Source organism: Schistocerca americana, chromosome 4 (genome assembly GCF_021461395.2).
Source record: "Schistocerca americana isolate TAMUIC-IGC-003095 chromosome 4, iqSchAmer2.1, whole genome shotgun sequence".
Taxonomy (NCBI): Eukaryota; Metazoa; Arthropoda; class Insecta; order Orthoptera; family Acrididae; genus Schistocerca; species Schistocerca americana.
Genome location: NC_060122.1, coordinates 497,290,205 through 497,308,414, shown reverse-complemented (window position 1 = coordinate 497,308,414; position 18,210 = coordinate 497,290,205). Strand labels below are relative to the sequence as shown.

The window sequence follows — 18,210 nt, the reverse complement described above, 5'->3', positions numbered from 1 at the left end:
ATCTCTATTATCATTACTACTACTACTACTACTACTACCACCACCACCACCACCACCACCACCACTACTAATATTACTATTATCAGAACATTTTCGCTCACCCATTTATGCATGATATTGATATAATAACGATAGTTAAAACAACAAATTGTTCCCAAGTTAACTATGTTTTCAAGAACCCAGCAAACCATTCTGCAATTGCCAACAGGGTGAAGGATGCAGTTTTAGGTCCTGTAGGCTCTTCACAGTCTGTTGTGGGCTAACACTGGTGTCCCAGTATTACCACAACAATAATGCGCACAGACTTCTATATCCAGATGGCTTTTACCTCATCCATCAGATCCCTGCATTTGGCCAGCTTCTTCTTGCAGATGATTTGCAATTTGTGGGTGTTCAGTACTTTGAAGTCTATGAGGAAGGTGACTTGTTCAGATTTATAAATCATTGTTATATCAAATTGATTAGCATGAATAGTTTTTTGGCTGTTAGCTGCAGTTCTAGAAACCAGCTTGGATAGCTGACCATGTTAAAGCACTCACTTCCGGGGACAAGGGGAGGCATGCTATCTCTAGACTGTATTCGCATGGCAGATTGAAAGTGGGGCCTGGGTGTGGGTTTTAGGCTGTTTTCCATATCCATCTTTGTGACTTCTGGGCTGGTACCTAAGTCGTGCCCCAGTTACATGATTTGAAGACTTTTGGAAAATTTACACAGTGTTTTCACAATTGCACATGAGATAACACTAAATTCGGACAGACAGGATACACAAATTCCATTCTGGGGGAAGTATTTGCGTCAGTAAAGTCTTCTAGCCAGCCAGTACTGGTACAATGCGAAATGTAAAAATAGCAAGTTGATATGTTTTTCAGTTTCTACAACACTAAAGAGGATCATATCTGTAGTCATCATATCATCATCATCAGCAGCAGCAGCAGCAGTAGCACCAGCAGCAGCAGCACCACCACCACCACCACCACCACCACCATCTTCATTTTCTTCACTTCAAGCATTAGGACTCTTCTTTGTTTTGCCTGTTACAGTACCCATCTCCTAACTTCTTCTCCCAACTGGCTTAAATCCTCTTATCTGGAGGCGTAATCTTTCTTCACTTATTCTTTTGGGGTGATCGTTCCAGTTTCTCTGATTTTCTTGTATTTTATCTGCAGTATAGAGGAAAAACTCTCATTAATTGATACTGCTGTTCTAACTTCCTGATGGATTATTTTGGTGACTTCATGAAGCGTTTTTCAGATGAGCTGTGGGTGCCAGAGTTTTACACCCAGATGTAGTGTGTGATATGGTCTTCTTCTGCAAATACAAACCTATGTTGGAACCAGTTACTCCCATCAGCCACCAAGCTGGGTAGAGCTTGGCAGCAGTGGGAGATGCGGCACGAGTTGTTCCAACTTTACACATTTATCGATTTAAATTTGCTTAGTAGACTGCAGAAAACCATGGTGTCAAAGAACTTAACAAGTAATATTGTGCAAATACTACTTGACGGCCAACATCATGTCGCATCATTTTATGTCAGTTTTTTCTCCACAAACATATTTTCATAAAGCGTAAATCATGGGAAAATTATAAATATGTTGACACAAAATCGGGTGCAAATTAACATTGTGAATGTAGGAAATTTGATGGAAGCGGTAAAAAATGTTGTAAATGGTGGGAAAACGGTAATTCTGGGAATGTAAAAGTGGAGATATACTGTATAATCTTATGCTAAACATTTAATACAGTATCAAAGTTAGAAACTGTCTTTGCGGCTTGAGGCAGCATAAGATTCGGCGCACAAATTACCCAGACTATTTTCATCCAGTATGTGAGGAAGAGAGCACTTAATGTATTCCAACAAAGTTTATACATGATTTCAAACCTTTGTAAACTTTTTCTCGCATACTTGCGTAATGTCAGATATTTAACCATTCATTCACTTGAAAAGTAATCAGACTCTTGAAGCTGTAGTACATGTGGGAGGTTGATTCTTTGAAAAGTCAGGAGGATGGAACTTTACTGGCATTTGTAGAAAACACCTATTGCTTTTGTGAGGGGGAGTCATCTGTGTTTTGGTTTAGGCATGTAGCATGCCATCCATATATGTCAGTTGATTTAACATGTGTGCATGAAAGTGGATAAATGCAAAACAGAACCATAAGGGGCTTTTAGTTGTTACCTTTGAAATATACCTCTCTCAATCCTTATTTGCTCTGTTGTTATTTTGTTGCTGCCTTTCAGGTGTAGATGTAACTTCCTGTGCTTATCATGAATGAGTGTGTGTTGATTAAACTTTTATCTTGTAAATCTGCAGAATTTTAATAAGCACCATTCATAGAAAAGGATTAAACATATTTTTGTGACCAATGTAGGCCTTAAATGTGATCAATTTCTTCTGTTCTTTGTTCTAGTGTGGTCAATCTGCAATGGGTTGTTCTTAACAGAATTTGTCTTTACACTGGCTTTCTGTTCTTTCATTCATACTTCAATTTGCATCAAGTGTCTGTATATAATTTGGCTAATACATGATGTGGACACGTCATGTACTGTGCAAATGCATGTGATGGTCTTCTTTTCTTTATGCCTTTGTCCCACATCAGTGCAGCTTCGGTGTGATTATTAATGTATTTGGCACAGTTAGTTTAGTGGGTGGCGGGATGCCCTTCCTGTTACCATCTCTTTACTCCCCAGGGATGGAAAATGTGTACCCCAACTGTCTGCCTGTAGTTACACATATGGAAGTGAATGAAAGTTTTTGTAGTGTTTGTGAATCATGTAACTGAGACAGGGCTTGGGTACCAGCTCAGTATTCACTTAGTGGGTTGTGGGAAACTGCCTAAAAACCACATCTAGGCTGGCCGGAAAACTGCCCCTCAACATTAATCTCCCAGGCAGATTCAATCTGGGCTCGGCATACCTCCCCGTCCTGGAAGCAGTGCTTTAACACACAGAGCTATCTAGGCAGATGTGCAAAAGATGTGATGATGACTATTATTGTTATTGTTAGCATCAAGAAATTAATTCACAGGTGTACAGTTACATCTCAATGGTGAGCAGGTAAAATATTTCATTGTAACCATCACGTGCAGTGATGAAGTGGCTGCTATAGGGCAAGACTGGAACTTGTATTTACATGCTTATACCCAATGGATCATTTGCCTGTAGTCAACAGTGATGTAGTAACTGTCCTATAGGCCCAATTACCACTTGTAGAAGCAGTGCAGTTATAACCATTTCCTATCCTGGAAATGGTGGTGTCACATATATACCAGCCATACTTCAATTACTGTCATGTGGGAATTACAACTAACCACGTGTCTCTATCCACATGAATGGCTACTGCCAAACTGTAGCTAAATGCAAAATCATTCACTTAGTTGCAGAACATGCTCTGTGTCATAATACCAGTTACCTCAACAGCTGATTCTCTGCCATTTGGATCCTCCACCTCCTCCTCCCCCCACCCCCCAACCTTTCAGCATCCATATCTTGTAAACTACTTGTGTGGGAACCATCCATCCACCATATCCTCCAATATACTGAGACAAAACACTTTTCAGATCACCATATTTATTTTTTGTTTCCTAGTTTTGATTTGAATAGTAAATCTTCATCTGAAACTGGAAAAATTAGTGATAATACAAAAAGTGCAAGGAGTGTACATTAAAAATGTACAGTCAGTGATACGAAGACTAAACAAAACATGGTATCGAGGTCATAAATAATGCTCCAAAGTGCGGTTTATCCAAAAGTGTGTCAAATAGTATGATGTATCATTCAGCTACATAAAATTTACAAATGATACTGTGAGGAAACTTTTGTGGCAAGGTATGTGACAGCACACCCACATTTAATTGCCCTTGTGTAATTGATTTCATGTTGTTGTACTTGGCATCATTGGCTGTATGCTTTTTGGTGTTACACTCCTATAACTTTTGTATAGTCATATTCTCTTCTTACTCATTTTGAGATCTGAAGATGATTTGTTCATCAGATCAAAAACAGTAATCAAAAATTACTTTAGTTATTTAGATCATGTCTATTTGATTATATCAACAGTACAACCCCCCCCCCCCCCCCCCACTCAACATGTCTTCAGTTGTGATATTCTCCAAAACTTTTCCTACATTTCTTCTCCCTCATCCCATTCCCACAGTTCTGTGATTGCTTTGGCCCTAAGTTTGCTACATTTTCTCCCCTCTCCCACCCATGTCAGACTGCGCTATCATTCATAAACAGCTAGTATTGTTGTGGCCACAGGCTCATGTGCGCATGTTTGTTTAAGTGTGTGTGTGTGTGTGTGTGTGTGTGTGTGTGTGTGTGTGTGTGTGTGTGGTGGTGGGGGGGTTATGGAAACATGCCACGCGCATGCACACAAGTCAGTGGGGCAGTATTATGCTGCGGGTGACATTCATCTGGGCTTTCATCGGACCTGCAATAGTGATTGAAGGCACTGTGACAGCTGTGGACTATGTTGAATAATATTGCAGACTTCCTACATCTTAATGCTTAATGTCTTCTCTTATGGCAGTGACGTCTTCCAGGACGTTAATTGCCCATGACTCAAGTTCAGAATCATGCTAAAATGGGTTGAGGATCATGATAATGAACTCACATTTTATTTTGACCACTAAATCTCCTGATCTCAACCTGATGAAACTTATCTGAGATGCTGCCATGCACCAGCACCATACCCACAAACTACCCATATGTAATTTAGTTTTCTGGACCTGCCTATAGACACCTAGAGCCACATACCTGTGGAAACTTACCAAGAAGTTGTTGAATCTATTCCATGCTTTATCACTGCAGTATTCCTTTCCAAAAGTTAGCCGATATACTATTAAGCAAGTGGTCAAAATTTTTTAGCTCATCAGTGCAAATATCCATGGGCCATACATCAATCAGTTATAGGTTAATGGTGGCGTTTCCCTAGTTTTGTAGACAGTGACAGTCCTGTTCTATTTGTAATTAACTGTCCTTGAAGTTTTTTTTCTAGTCTCCTGTATGCAACTGTGATGATTCTCTGTAATTGTTTCAGATCATCATCACCTAGTGACCGTGGATCGGTGTCAGGTGCAACAACGGATGATGCAGTTTCAGTTGTTGGTGTGGAACCTGAAGGTGAAGGATGCAAGCTTGTGCCTGTAGCCACAAGTAGCTCCCGTGGGAAGGGGAAAGTTTCTGCCAAAGGCAAAGGAAAGGCGTTATTTGCTACCACTAACATTTTAAAAGGTATGTGCTTTGATGGAAAGAAAGTATTCATATGATTAAATGTTACATGAAAAATATTAGAACAATGGATATACTGATTTACATAAATGATTTCTAACATGTGCAAGGATGAGGGCCTACACAAGGTCAAATGTGAGAAGAGTTGTAGGTAATCAAGTGCTTCATGTAGATATTGATAGCTAAATAAGCACACTGTAAAATAATAGTGCAACCACAGCATTCGTTTATAATACAGTAGCCATCTTGTCTTGTCAAACATTTGTGAATGACATATGAAGAGATACGAGGGCGTCTTTGAAAGTTGTAGAAAATTGAGCCAAATTTCTGGTCTTCCCAGAAAATTAACTCAAAATCCTCTGAGATTATTACTCCCCAAGTTGTTTGCATCTGAACATCCTCTAATACTGTTTGCTGAGCACTTCCATAGCTAGAAACAGCTGTGTTTGCAAATCAAAATGATAGTCATATTAGAAAACAGTTACTGTCTTGTGTTCACCTTGATTTTTCCCAAGAGGCTTAAGCCACTCTCATACAGGACATGAAAGCTAACATGGACATTGATTTGGACATGGTTTTCAGTGTGGTTGGTAAGCATTCAGAATAATCACATGAAAAAATGCTCACTGATGTGACATGTGATCAAATCATTCTCTAGCAGCAGTTGTTGGCTGCTTCTTGTGTGGCGACAACACTGACTTTGTTTCTGAAAAAGTCTGATAATTAATTTCATTACGTATTCTCAGAAATGCACAAAGACACTCCCAAAGAACATAGTGTCAGTGGATTCAAAATGCTGAACACAAAGAAGGGATTTATAAAAATATTCCATTTCTTCTAGACAAAATGTCATTGATCATTGATAATACACTTGATAAAGCAAAAAATGTTTAGAGCATGTGTGAAGAGTTAGAATTTTAGATTCTTACAAGACTGGAACATAGATCCCTTGTTGAGAGAGTCTGCCTTAATAGTTCCCAAGTTCTAATGTAAAAAACCACAACATTTTGTCCTTAAGCTTTGTAATTTGTATTCGTAAAAGCCATCTGCTCAGTTCAGCCTATGATATAGAAAATAGTTGCATTAGTTTATACTTTATGTAAAAGGACATCATATTCGCTGTTGACTGCAGAAATCATTTATTTCATAGTTGCAATGTCGGTCTTTGGACAATTTTCAAGTAGTACTGCAAAAGCTAAAAAAACACACAAATGAAGCACAGAGTGTATATACAGAACTGCACAAACATGTTATGTAGACAGAAATATCAAATTGTGAAATGATGTAAATTACATGAAATGTTGCTAATGTTAACATCCTTCACATAAATCGCTACCGGGGTTCTAACACACTATTTACATGTGAACTAAGGGCGCTGGCACAAAAATACATTCGCAAGTCAGACTGTCTGTGCATTAATCATAGATAGTACATTCCAGCAATAACAATTGCAATCATTTTCAGGCGGAAGTGTTGAAGATGAAAGAAGAAGGGTGAAGGGAAAGGACTGGAGAGGTCTAGGAAAAGGAGTAGATTTCAGGAAGTCACCCAGAACCGCAGGTCAGGGGAGACACTGTACGGGTCAAGAGGAAAAGACTGATTTTGGGGACTGCCTCAGATGAGATTTGAAAACATGAGAGCTTAAAGTTGGAAAACAGGGTAATATGCATACAAAGATTACTGCTTAAACATCATGCATGAGTTAATAAGAGTGAGAAGCTAAGTGCATCATACGTAACAGACGTGGGCAGTGAAAAATAGATGGGAAAGACAATGAAAGAAGTGAAAAACTAAAATGGAATTAGGCAAAGAGTAGTTACAGTGGAGAAATGCTGAGGTGGAAGAAATTAATGTAAATTAAGACCAGGTGGGTGGCGAGAACCAAGGACATGTTGCAGTGCTAGTTCCCACCTGCGGAGTTCCTAGAAATTGGTGTCTGGGGGAGAATCCAGATAGTGTGTGTGGTGAAACAGACGCCAAGGTCACGAATGTCATGTTACAGAGCATGCTCTGCAACAGTATATTGCAAGTTGCCAGTGTACACCCTCTGCCTATGTCCATTCAACCTAATTGATAATTTGGTGGTAGTCACGCTGATGGTGGTAGTCATGCTGACGTAGAAGGCCGAACAGTGTTTACATAATAGCTGTCATTGTTGTTTTGCAGATGGCTCTCCCTTTGATAGTATATGTTTTACCAGTCACAGGGTTATTATTGGTGGTGGTAGGAGGATGCGTAGGGCAAGTCTTGCCAACAGGGACAGTTGCAGGGGTTGGAGCCATAGGATAGGGAGGTGGGTGCAGAAGGAGCGTAGGGTCTGACAAGAATATTGCGGAGATTAGGAGGACGATGGAAAGCTATTCTAGGTGTGTTGGGCAAAATTTCAGACAGAATGGATCTCATTTCAGGGCATGATTTTAGGAAGTCATGATCCTGTCAGAGTAGCTGATTAACACATTCCAGACCAGGATCAATAGTACTAAGATTGAATTTGATGATCTGGGAAATCTACTTTTTAACTAGGCTGGTGGAGTAACTACGTGCAGTGAAGGCTGAGGTGAGAACGGTGGTGTATTGCTGTGAAGAGTCTGCATTTGAACAAACACGTTTGCTTCGGATGCCAAGGCTGTGTGGGAGGGAATATTTGACATGGAAAGGATGGAAACTGTCAAAATCTAAGTACTGTTGTTTATTGGTAGGTTTAATGTGTGGACAGAAGTGTGTAGCTGGCCTTCAGTGAGGACGAGATCAATGTCAAGGAAAGTGGCACAGGGCTAGGGATAAGATCATGTAATGTTTAATTGGGAGAATGTATTCAGAGATTCCAGGAATTTTAACAGATCAACCTCACCATGAGTCCACATGGCAAAGTTGTCATCAGTGTATCTAAACCAAACCAGGGGCTGAAGACTTATGGAGCCCAGGTAAGTCCCCTCCAAGTGACCCATGAAAAGGTTGGCATAGGAAGGAGCCATCCTAGTTCCCATGGCCATACCCCTGATCTGTTTGTATGCCTGCCCCTCAAAGATGAAGTAGTTGTTGGTAAGTATACAGTTGATTTAAGGTGAGTAGGAAGGATTTCATAGGTTTGGAATCAGGTGGGCTCTGACTGAAGAAATGTTCAGCAGCAGATACATACATGGTGTACTTTCCTTCACCCTTCTTCCTCCCCCCTCAACACATCTGCCTGAAGGAGGAGCCACAGGCTCCAAAAGCTTGCCAGTTACAACAATCTTTTTATGTATGCGTTCTGCCACCACTTGGTGAGTAGGTTTTTTTTATCTATCCAATTAAATAATTTTATATAATAATATGACATACTGCTAAAATAAATCAGATATGAAAAGACACACTCTAAAGATAAAACAAAGTGAACAGGATAAAATTAATTTACAAAAATAAACTGTGTGGAACTGCACCTGATCGGGAGCACTGATAAAACTTGTTACATAGAATTTGTGGAGCTGGTAAAATATATCATATAAGATAAGAATTTCTAAAAATAAAGATGAAAATTTTCATCTGTTACTCACCTCTGTAGTTCTTAAAACCTTCCAGTTGCATAACATTCTTGGTTTTTGTGTTCCTCATCTTCTCTCTTCCTTTTCTTGCTCCTCTGTACTATTCTGGCCTCTTTAGTTGTCTCAAGAACCCATTGAAAAAGACTTCCCTTAAATCTATACTCGAAAGCATGGAAAGCTCTAAGCTGGAAGGATTTTACAGTAGATAGATATGTGCAATTTATCAGATTATTTGCTGCAAGAAGAACTTGACAGAACACGGAGAGACAAAGCTATGACCTACAGTATACAACATCCCTACAGAATTATTTACATCTTAGGGAGAACATACCATGACAAAACTATTCCACTAGGTATGTAAGATATATGAGACAGGGGAAATACCCTCAGACTTCAAGAAGAATGTAATAATTCCAATTCCAAAAAGGCACTTCCAGACTGATTGGAATATTACAGATCCATCAGTGCAATAAATCATTTCAAAACACTGACATAAATTATTTACGTAAGAATGGAGAGACTAGTAGATGCAGACCTCGTGTAAGATCGGGTTGGGTTCTGGGGTTATGTAGGAATATGTGAGGCAATACTAGTCTTACACTTATGTTAGAATATAGATTGAAGAAAGGCAAACATACATTTGTAGCAGTTGTAGAATTAGAGAAAGCTATTGACAGTTTGTCTGGAATACCAGAGGACATATTGATGAAGGGAATGTTGTGTGCAATGTTTCTTATCTGCAGTTCATAATATTCTCCTCTCAGGTCAGCCCAGATCTATCACATAGGGGGACCGATGATCTAGCTGTTCAGTCCCTTTCCCCAAATCAACCAACCAACACTTAGGGCACAGTATGAATGACCTTTTGCAAGGAAAAGTGAACAAAGCAATCTTTGGAAAAAAGTGTGTGACCTCGTCAACAATAGTATCTTTGAGTACCATATTCCTGCCAAATAAGCCTTTGTGAAGCCTAATTTCAATTGGCAGAGTCTGATACCACAGTACCTCTCCTTATTCATTGCATTCCTTTATGTTGTAATGTATGTGATATTCACATTTGTGATTGTTTCATGAGTTAGTTGTATCTCCAGTATTGCATAAATTTCTGCTGTTTTCTAGTGTGTAAACCCACATATCTCATTGTATTATTTTGGTATGATTTATCAATTGCAGATTCCATAAAATTATATTGAAAAGAGAGAATCGACTACTTTGTACAATCGTGGATATTTGGTTTATTAGTTTCTTGTCTGCTTCCAGGAACAGTACCAAATATATTTAAGGAAAAGATGTTCCGATTTCAAATTACATCTTTTCCTAGTCTATAATAACAATATGTATGTTTGTTTCTCAAAAATATATGCACTGTATTTCATTTGTATTTTATCCATCTGGGAAAACTAATCTGACTTCTTTTTCAGAGTCTACTGAGCTTGATGAAACCCTGGGTCCAATTCCACCCAAAGATAGCAAAATTTTTGAAGGGATGATTTTTTTGCTGACATCAGTAGATTTTGAGCCCAACAAAAGCTACGAAAAGGTGCATGAAATCTGTTCGGATTCAGAAGGTACTGCTTTACTAATACTACCAATACCATTATTATTATGTTTATTATTATTATTATTATTATTATAGTATTGATTCACTGAAATAACTTTGAAGATATTCTTTGTAATTTACAGAAAAATCTCATGAGACATATTTAGTACACAGTGAATAAAGACCACCTGACATCTGACTGTGTGTACCCAGTTCATGTTTCAGCTCCTTATTATTAGACTCTACTGTGAAAAATTGATTTATTAGGATGTAGGGCTGTTGATATCATTATCTGTACTGCAAAAAAGGTATAAAGTGCCAATAACAAATAATAATAAAAGTTTTAATAAAATAAAGAGGTACTGAGAGAGAGGGGGAGGGGGGGGAGGAGGGAGAAGGGCAGTGGGGGATGAAAAGGTTCCACCTCGAGCAGGAGTATGTCAAGAAAGGTTATGAATCGATGATGAGGTGAAGTACTTCATTAGCATGCAGCTACCAGACCACCTTCAGCACACCAGTTGTATTGCATGTAGCCCAATATGCAGGAATCTTGATATTGTGTTGATATTTTCCTACTGTCTGTGACTTTATAACACAACACTACCAATTCAGAAACAATTGGATGAAATGTGTACTCAAGTACTGTAAATTGGTGAATAATCCAGAGAAGAGTCACAATTACAAAATTTAGTTCACCTGTATTGTAAAATATAACTGTGATGTTCTAACACAAAATTTAAAATATTACAGAATAGTAGGCACATTTTTTATCTCATCTGAATGGCAGAAAACAATGTGTATCAGTTCCATGTCAGTCATTTAAATGATAGACACTCAGAATTTAAAGCAGTTGGACTCTGTGTACCACAGGGTTTAATTTTGTTTCTGACATGCATAAATGATCTTTCATTTGCAGTTTCATAAGGCACAGTTTTTTATTTGTATTTTTTGGTGATGATACAAGTATATGAACAAAAATAGTACCAGTCACCTTATTGAAAATAGAGCTAATTAAATATTTGAGAACATCAGTAGATGCTTCAAGACTCAAGGATTATCCTTGAATCTTGGCAAGACTCAGCGCCTACAGTTCAGTACTTGTCACAGAACTGTGTTCAAATTTTTTAGTAAGGAAATAGCTGGTAACTGTATTTACGAGTATAAAACTGTATGTCCGGGATTTACAAATTACAAAGGAGAATACATGGATCCGTAAAAATAAACAGTAAAATTTACTTGCAAATAAAGTCACTAAGGACATGCATCATCCCCTGTAGAATAAGACTGTGACAAATTCGTAATGCTTTTGATATTTAGACTACCATGGCTGTGTGTGTGGGGGGGATAAATAAATAAGAAAAAATATATATATTCTATAACTTACCACATGAGAAAGCGCTGGTAGATAGAAACAATAAAAAAGCCCACAAACACACACACAAAATTTCAAGCTTTCGCAACCAACGGTTGCTTCGTCAGGAAAGAGGGAAGGAGAGGGAAAGACAAAAGGATGTGGGTTTTAAGAGAGAGGGTAAGGAGTCATTCCAATCCCGGGAGCAGAAAGACTTACCTTAGGGGGAAAAAAGGACAGGTATACACCCGCGCACGCACACACACACACACACATATCCATCCACACATATACAGACGCAAGCAGACACACACACACACACACATGCACACACACACACACACACACACACACACACATATATATATATATATATATATATATATATATATATATATATATATATATAATGGATATAATGGGAAACATTCCACGTGGGAAAAATATATCCAAAAAGAAAGATGATGAAACTTACCAAACAAAAGCGCTGGCAGGTCGATAGACACACAAACAAACACAAACATACACACAAAATTCTAGCTTTCGCAACCAATGGTTGCCTCGTCAGGAAAGAGGGAAGGAGAAGGAAAGACAAAAGGATATGGGTTTTAAGGGAGAGGGTAAGGAGTCATTCCAATCCCGGGAGCGGAAAGACTTACCTTAGGGGGAAAAAAGGACAGGTATACACTCGCGCACACACACACATATCCATCCACACATACACAGACACAAGCAGACATTTGTAAAGCACTTTGCTTTACAAATGTCTGCTTGTGTCTGTGTATGTGTGGATGGATATGTGTGTGTGTGCGAGTGTATACCTGTCCTTTTTTCCCCCTAAGGTAAGTCTTTCCGCTCCCGGGATTGGTATGACTCCTTACCCTCTCCCTTAAAACCCATATCCTTTTGTCTTTCCTTCTCCTTCCCTCTTTCCTGACGAGGCAACCATTGGTTGCGAAAGCTAGAATTTTGTGTGTATGTTTGTGTTTGTTTGTGTTTGTTTGTGTGTCTATCGACCTGCCAGCGCTTTTGTTTGGTAAGTTTCATCATCTTTCTTTTTGGATATATATATATATATATATATATATATATATATATATAATGGAAGGAAACATTCCACGTGGGAAAAATTATATATAAAAACAAAGATGAGGTGACTTACCGAACAAAAGCGCTGGCAGGTCGATAGACACACAAACAAACACAAACATACACACAAAATTCAAGCTTTCGCAACAAACTGTTACCTCATCAGGAAAGAGGGAAGGAGAGGGGAAGACGAAAGGAAGTGGGTTTTAAAGGAGAGGGTAAGGAGTCATTCCAATCCCGGGAGCGGAAAGACTTACCTTAGGGGGAAAAAAGGACAGGTATACACTCACACACACGCACATATCCATCCACACATACAGACACAAGCAGACATATTTGGTAAGTCACATCATCTTTGTTTTTTGATAAATTTTTCCCCCGTGGAATGTTTCCCTCTATTTTTATATATATATATATATATATATATATATATATATATATATATATATATATATATATATATATATATATATATATATATATATATATATATATATAAAAACAAAGATGATGTGACTTACCATACGAAAGCGCTGGCAGGTTGATAGACACACAAACAAACATAAACATACACACAAAATTCTAGCTTTCGCAACCAATGACACACAATGTCGTCTTCACTAAGTCGAAGGCGGTTAATTCGGTTGATAAGATCTGTTGGATTTTTAATATGGTGCTTGCAGTGTTCCACATGTGGAACTAGCAGACTGGCCAAGTACTTCGCCAGCTTGTATGTTGGAGAACCAGTGTTACGCAAGACACTGCGTGAAATGGTATTTACCTGAAAAGATCTGTAAGTAAACGAAAGATTCTGGTAAAGAGAAGTGATATAATTGACGAGCAAGGAAATTAAGGGAGCAAGACAGAAACTTCTTTATATTGATGAAGCTTGGGTGGACAACAACACTGTTTATAGAAAATGTTGGCAGGGTCCTGGCATTGGTGGCATTAATTTTTATTTGTATTTTTTTGGAGATGATACAAGTATATGAACAAAAATAGTATCAGTCTCCTTATCGAAAAAAAGGTGGAAGACGAGCTTTTTTCTCCGCCCCGAGTTTCGACCACTGCATTTTCATACAGTGTCCAACAAAGTGATTACAAATTCCATATTGTTCATCTTCGAATGTAGCAGCCATAAGTAATTTACATAATGGCAGCACTATTTTTTGATTTAGAATGTGCAAATAATAACGAGCAAAGGTTACTAGAGATTCATGCATCTGTGAAAACATGTATGCATGAAACATATAACAATTACCATCATCATACCTTAGTAAAGTATCTCCAAAGAACCAGAGAGAATTCTGATCCCATGTAAAATCATGAAGTGGGTCTAATGCTTCCATCCAGCCACCCATTGATCAGTCTGGTGTGGCAGACAAAAATAGAAAAAGGAAAGCCGAAGTTTTAAATTTTGCGTTTAAGAAATCGATCAAAGATACCATCATTTGACAATTGAGCAGACACTATATAATCTCTAAAAACAAAGATGATGAGACTTACCAAACAAAAGTGCTGGCAGGTCGATAGACACACAAACAAACACAAACATACACACAAAATTCAGTCTTTCGCAACAAACGGTTGCTTCATCAGGAAAGAGGGAAGGAGAGGGAAAGACGAAAGGATGTGGGTTTTAAGGAAGAGGGTAAGGAGTCATTCCAATCCTGGGAGCGGAAAGACTTACCTTAGGGGGGAAAAAAGGACAGGTATACACTCGCACACACACACACATATCCATCCGCACATACACAGACACAAACAGACATTTGTAAAGGCAATTTCTGTGAGACCAAGAAGCTTATGGCCACAAACCAACACATTTTGCATCACTCTAACAAAACTCAGCTTGCCCTTTTCTCACGATACACTGCGAACCGTGGATGAAGGGCAACAGGCAGATTCCATATTTCTAGATTTCCTAAAAGTGTTAGCACATTGCTCTATTGTGGACTGTTAACAAAGGTAAGAGCATATGGAATAGGTTCCCAGATATGTGAGTGGCTTGACCTTGATGGTGAGTGTCCATCAGAGACAGTGGTATCATCAGGAGTGCCCCCATGAAGTGTGATAGGACCACTACTGTTTTCTATATACATAAATGATGTGGCAGACAGGATGGGCAGCTGTGTACAGATGTCTGTTGATGATGCTGTGTTTGTATGGGAAGTTGAATGACTTTAGAAGGATACAAAATGATTTAAACAAAATTGTTAGTTGTTGTAAAGAGTTTCAGCTGGCTCTAAATGTAGAAGAAGGAAAGTTATGTGGATGAATAGGGTAAACAAACTCATAATATTCACATATAGCATTACTAGTGCCTTGTGTGGTACAGTCATGTCCTTTAAATATCTGGGCATAGTTTTGTGAAGTGGTAAGAAATGGAATGAGCATTTGAGGATTTTGGTAGGGAAGGGGAATAATTAACTTCAGTTTATTGGGAGAATTGAGGGCAAGTGCAGGTCGTCTGCAAAGGAGACTTCATATAGCACTCTAATGCGACCTATTCTTGATTACTGCTTGTGTGTTTGGGACCCATATCAGGCCTGTTTAAAGGAAGACATTGAAGCAGTTCAGAGGTGGGCTACTAGATTTGTTACCGGTAGCTTCAGACAACATGCAGGCGTTACAGTGATGCTTCAGGAAGTCGGATGGGAATCCATGGAGTGTAGGTGAAGTTCTTTCGCGAGGAGTACTGTTGAGTAAATTTAGGGAACCGGCATTTCAAGCTCACTTAGAACAATTCTAGTGCCACCAACATACATTTTGTGTTAGGACCACAATGATAAGATATTACAAACTAGGTCTGTATAGAAGCATATAGATAGTCATTTTTTCCTCGTCGTATCTGTGAGTTGAACAGCAAAGGCAATGACCAGTAGTGATACAGGATATCCTCTGCCACGCACCGAATGCTGGTTTGTAGACTACGTATGTAGATCTAAATGTAGAGCTGAGTATTTTCCAGGGACTTAAGGATTTTAAATTCTTTTTCCCATGCCATAATGGCTTTATTGAGGGGGAGATTGAAGAGGAAAGGTGACAGTCTATCTCTTTGGTGAATAACAAATAGTTCTGATATATGGTATCTCACATTAGCTTTAATTTGGACTCTGTTAATGTTTGCTTGATGAGGCTTAATGTCTTTGGTCTAGGCCCCGCTCGCCTTCTTAAGTAGATGAAAGTGTAAATGATGGGGCTGTTTTGGATTGTTACTAGATTGAAGATTTGTTGTGCACATGAGCATCCTGATAGAAACCCCACTTTGTATTTGCTGTTCTTATATTCAAGCTGTGTTTGTGTTCCTGGAAGTAAGTGTGATGAGAACATCTTGTATGTGACTTGAAGGAGAGACAGAGAGACCCCTCTGTAGTTATTTACATCTCTCCTGACACCTTTCTCTTAGAGCAGGTGGACAAATGAGCACTTATAAAATTCTGGCTGTTCTTCTGTTTGTCAATTGTCTATGATGATTTATGTACATTCTTAAGAGTGTGTTTGTGCCTGTGAGCTTCAATGCTATTCCCCCATACAAGTGGCCTGTTGTTCTTAAGCCTAAGGATATGTTTGAAGTTATCACCTTTGGTGGGTTAACGAGAGCTGGTATTGTATTTGTGTATAGTAGTCTCCCTGGGAAATGTTGGAGGTTGTTCTATGCAGTTGAGAATCTCAGAGAAGTACCGCACTAGCTCTCTCAGTTGTCATGATTAGTCAGAGCAAATCTACTATTCTTTTTACTGAAGCATATGTTCTGTAAAGTGTATCCACAGGTCTTTCCACTGAATGTCGTGTAAAAGTCATATGTGTTGTGTTCTCTGTAGTTCTTTTCAATTGAGTCCAGTTTTTTCTTTCACATGTATCCTCTTTTGTCTGATTAAATTTGCCACCTGCTTTCTGATCTTGACAAAGTGTTATTTAGTCTCAGGTTATTGATTACTGTTACATTTTCTAGAAGGCCTTCTTTCATTCTTAGGGAGCTTCCTCACATTCTGAATCCCAGCAAGGATGTTTTATGTTCTTTTTCCCATGAGATTACCTTTGTGGCTTGCTGTTTATCCTTGGTTTGGAGCTGTTCCCAAGTTATTGCAGTTTCTTTCTCTCATTTGTCTTTTATATTAGTTTCTTGGATTCTTTTTGTGTTAAATTACCAAAGGTTTGATATCTTGCGGTGTGTTCTTTTGGGGATAAACATTATTCTGACATGCACAAGGTAGTGATCCAAGTTGATGTTTGCACCTCTGTGGACTTGCATGTTGTGAACTTCTTTTTGTGAATGATATGTAATGGCTACATGATCAATCTGATATTCTTATTCGCACACTGCACGCCCATTGTCTTGTTTGATTGAGCTGACTATATTATTGTTTATGACAAGAGGCATACCCAAGAGAACTGTGACATTTCTTCTGACTTGCTTGTCCGTTTTGCTCTTGAAGATATGGTAGTCACCTTAATCTGTAGTGTTCTCATCTGTGAAGCATATTTGTAAAGAGCTACTATCTGTGTCCTTTGTTGATACAATTCTGATATGAGGTTGTGTATTTTGCCTGACTGAAGTAGGGTGTTGATATTGAAGGATCCAGTGTACATAGCTTTCTTTGCTGGTAGATTGCTAGACAACTGTGATTTTCTTTGTGATTGTGATAAGCCAGAATACGAATGTCTGTTTGCTGTTCATTGTCAGGTGGTTCCCTTACCACCTGGATTGAAGTTGTTTTTTTTTCTTACAGATCATGATTGCTTAAAATCAAGATTTTGTTTAGTATTTCTGATGGGTGTTTAGGATCAGGGACTGTAAGTGTGTTTTGTTGACGGTTTTTCCTCTTCCAATAATTCTGCTGTACAGAGATCCGTCTCTTTGCCTTCATTGCTGTCAAGGTCTTCAGTGTTACCCTTACAGGATGCTATCACTTGGGCCTGTGCAAGATAGTTACTCATCCTCCTCCCTCCTTCGCTAGTAATTGCTTGATGAGGCCTCAGGATAGTGACCGTGTTTTTAAGCTGTATTTATTTACATTTGAAGTTTAAATTGGTACATGTACTATCTCAAAGTATGCCCTGCCACTTCCTTGTTTAGTTTTACCTTTGTGACACTGCACAATTAGTCTGTAGGTATAACCAGTCCATACATAGTAGCGTCATAACCAGCGACCATTAATTTTTATCTTTTACATGAGAATGCTTATATTGTTACAGGTTTTATTGATTCGCTTCCTGCTTGCCCAGTTATTCAAATCATATGCATTCATATATTTAGAAAATGTTATATTACTAACATAAAATTTCAGCATGCTGTGCTCAAAAAGCAAATCAGATTGCTTGTAATTACGGCAAGCTACTAGTTATCTCTTACTTGTTACAGTTAAATACTTACTAGTTTGTAACTTGGCCTTACCATATTTGTATGTATTTCAAATACCTTATGGCTACATACTGGTAGCTGGTACATACTGGAACTCTTCCCATTATACATTGAA

At 38.5% G+C, this 18,210-nt stretch overlaps 1 protein-coding gene across 2 annotated transcripts in view; it reads left to right on the top strand.

Moving 5' to 3' along the window:
* Nucleotides 1-18,210, top strand: part of LOC124612972 (TP53-binding protein 1-like) — a 282,018-nt gene that overhangs the window by 238,166 nt on the left and 25,642 nt on the right. For both annotated transcript variants that reach the window (XM_047141501.1, XM_047141500.1), the window contains 2 exons: nt 5,039-5,232; nt 10,172-10,318. In XM_047141501.1, the coding sequence (XP_046997457.1) occupies nt 5,039-5,232; nt 10,172-10,318 (341 nt within the window). The remainder of the gene's footprint in view (nt 1-5,038; nt 5,233-10,171; nt 10,319-18,210) is intronic.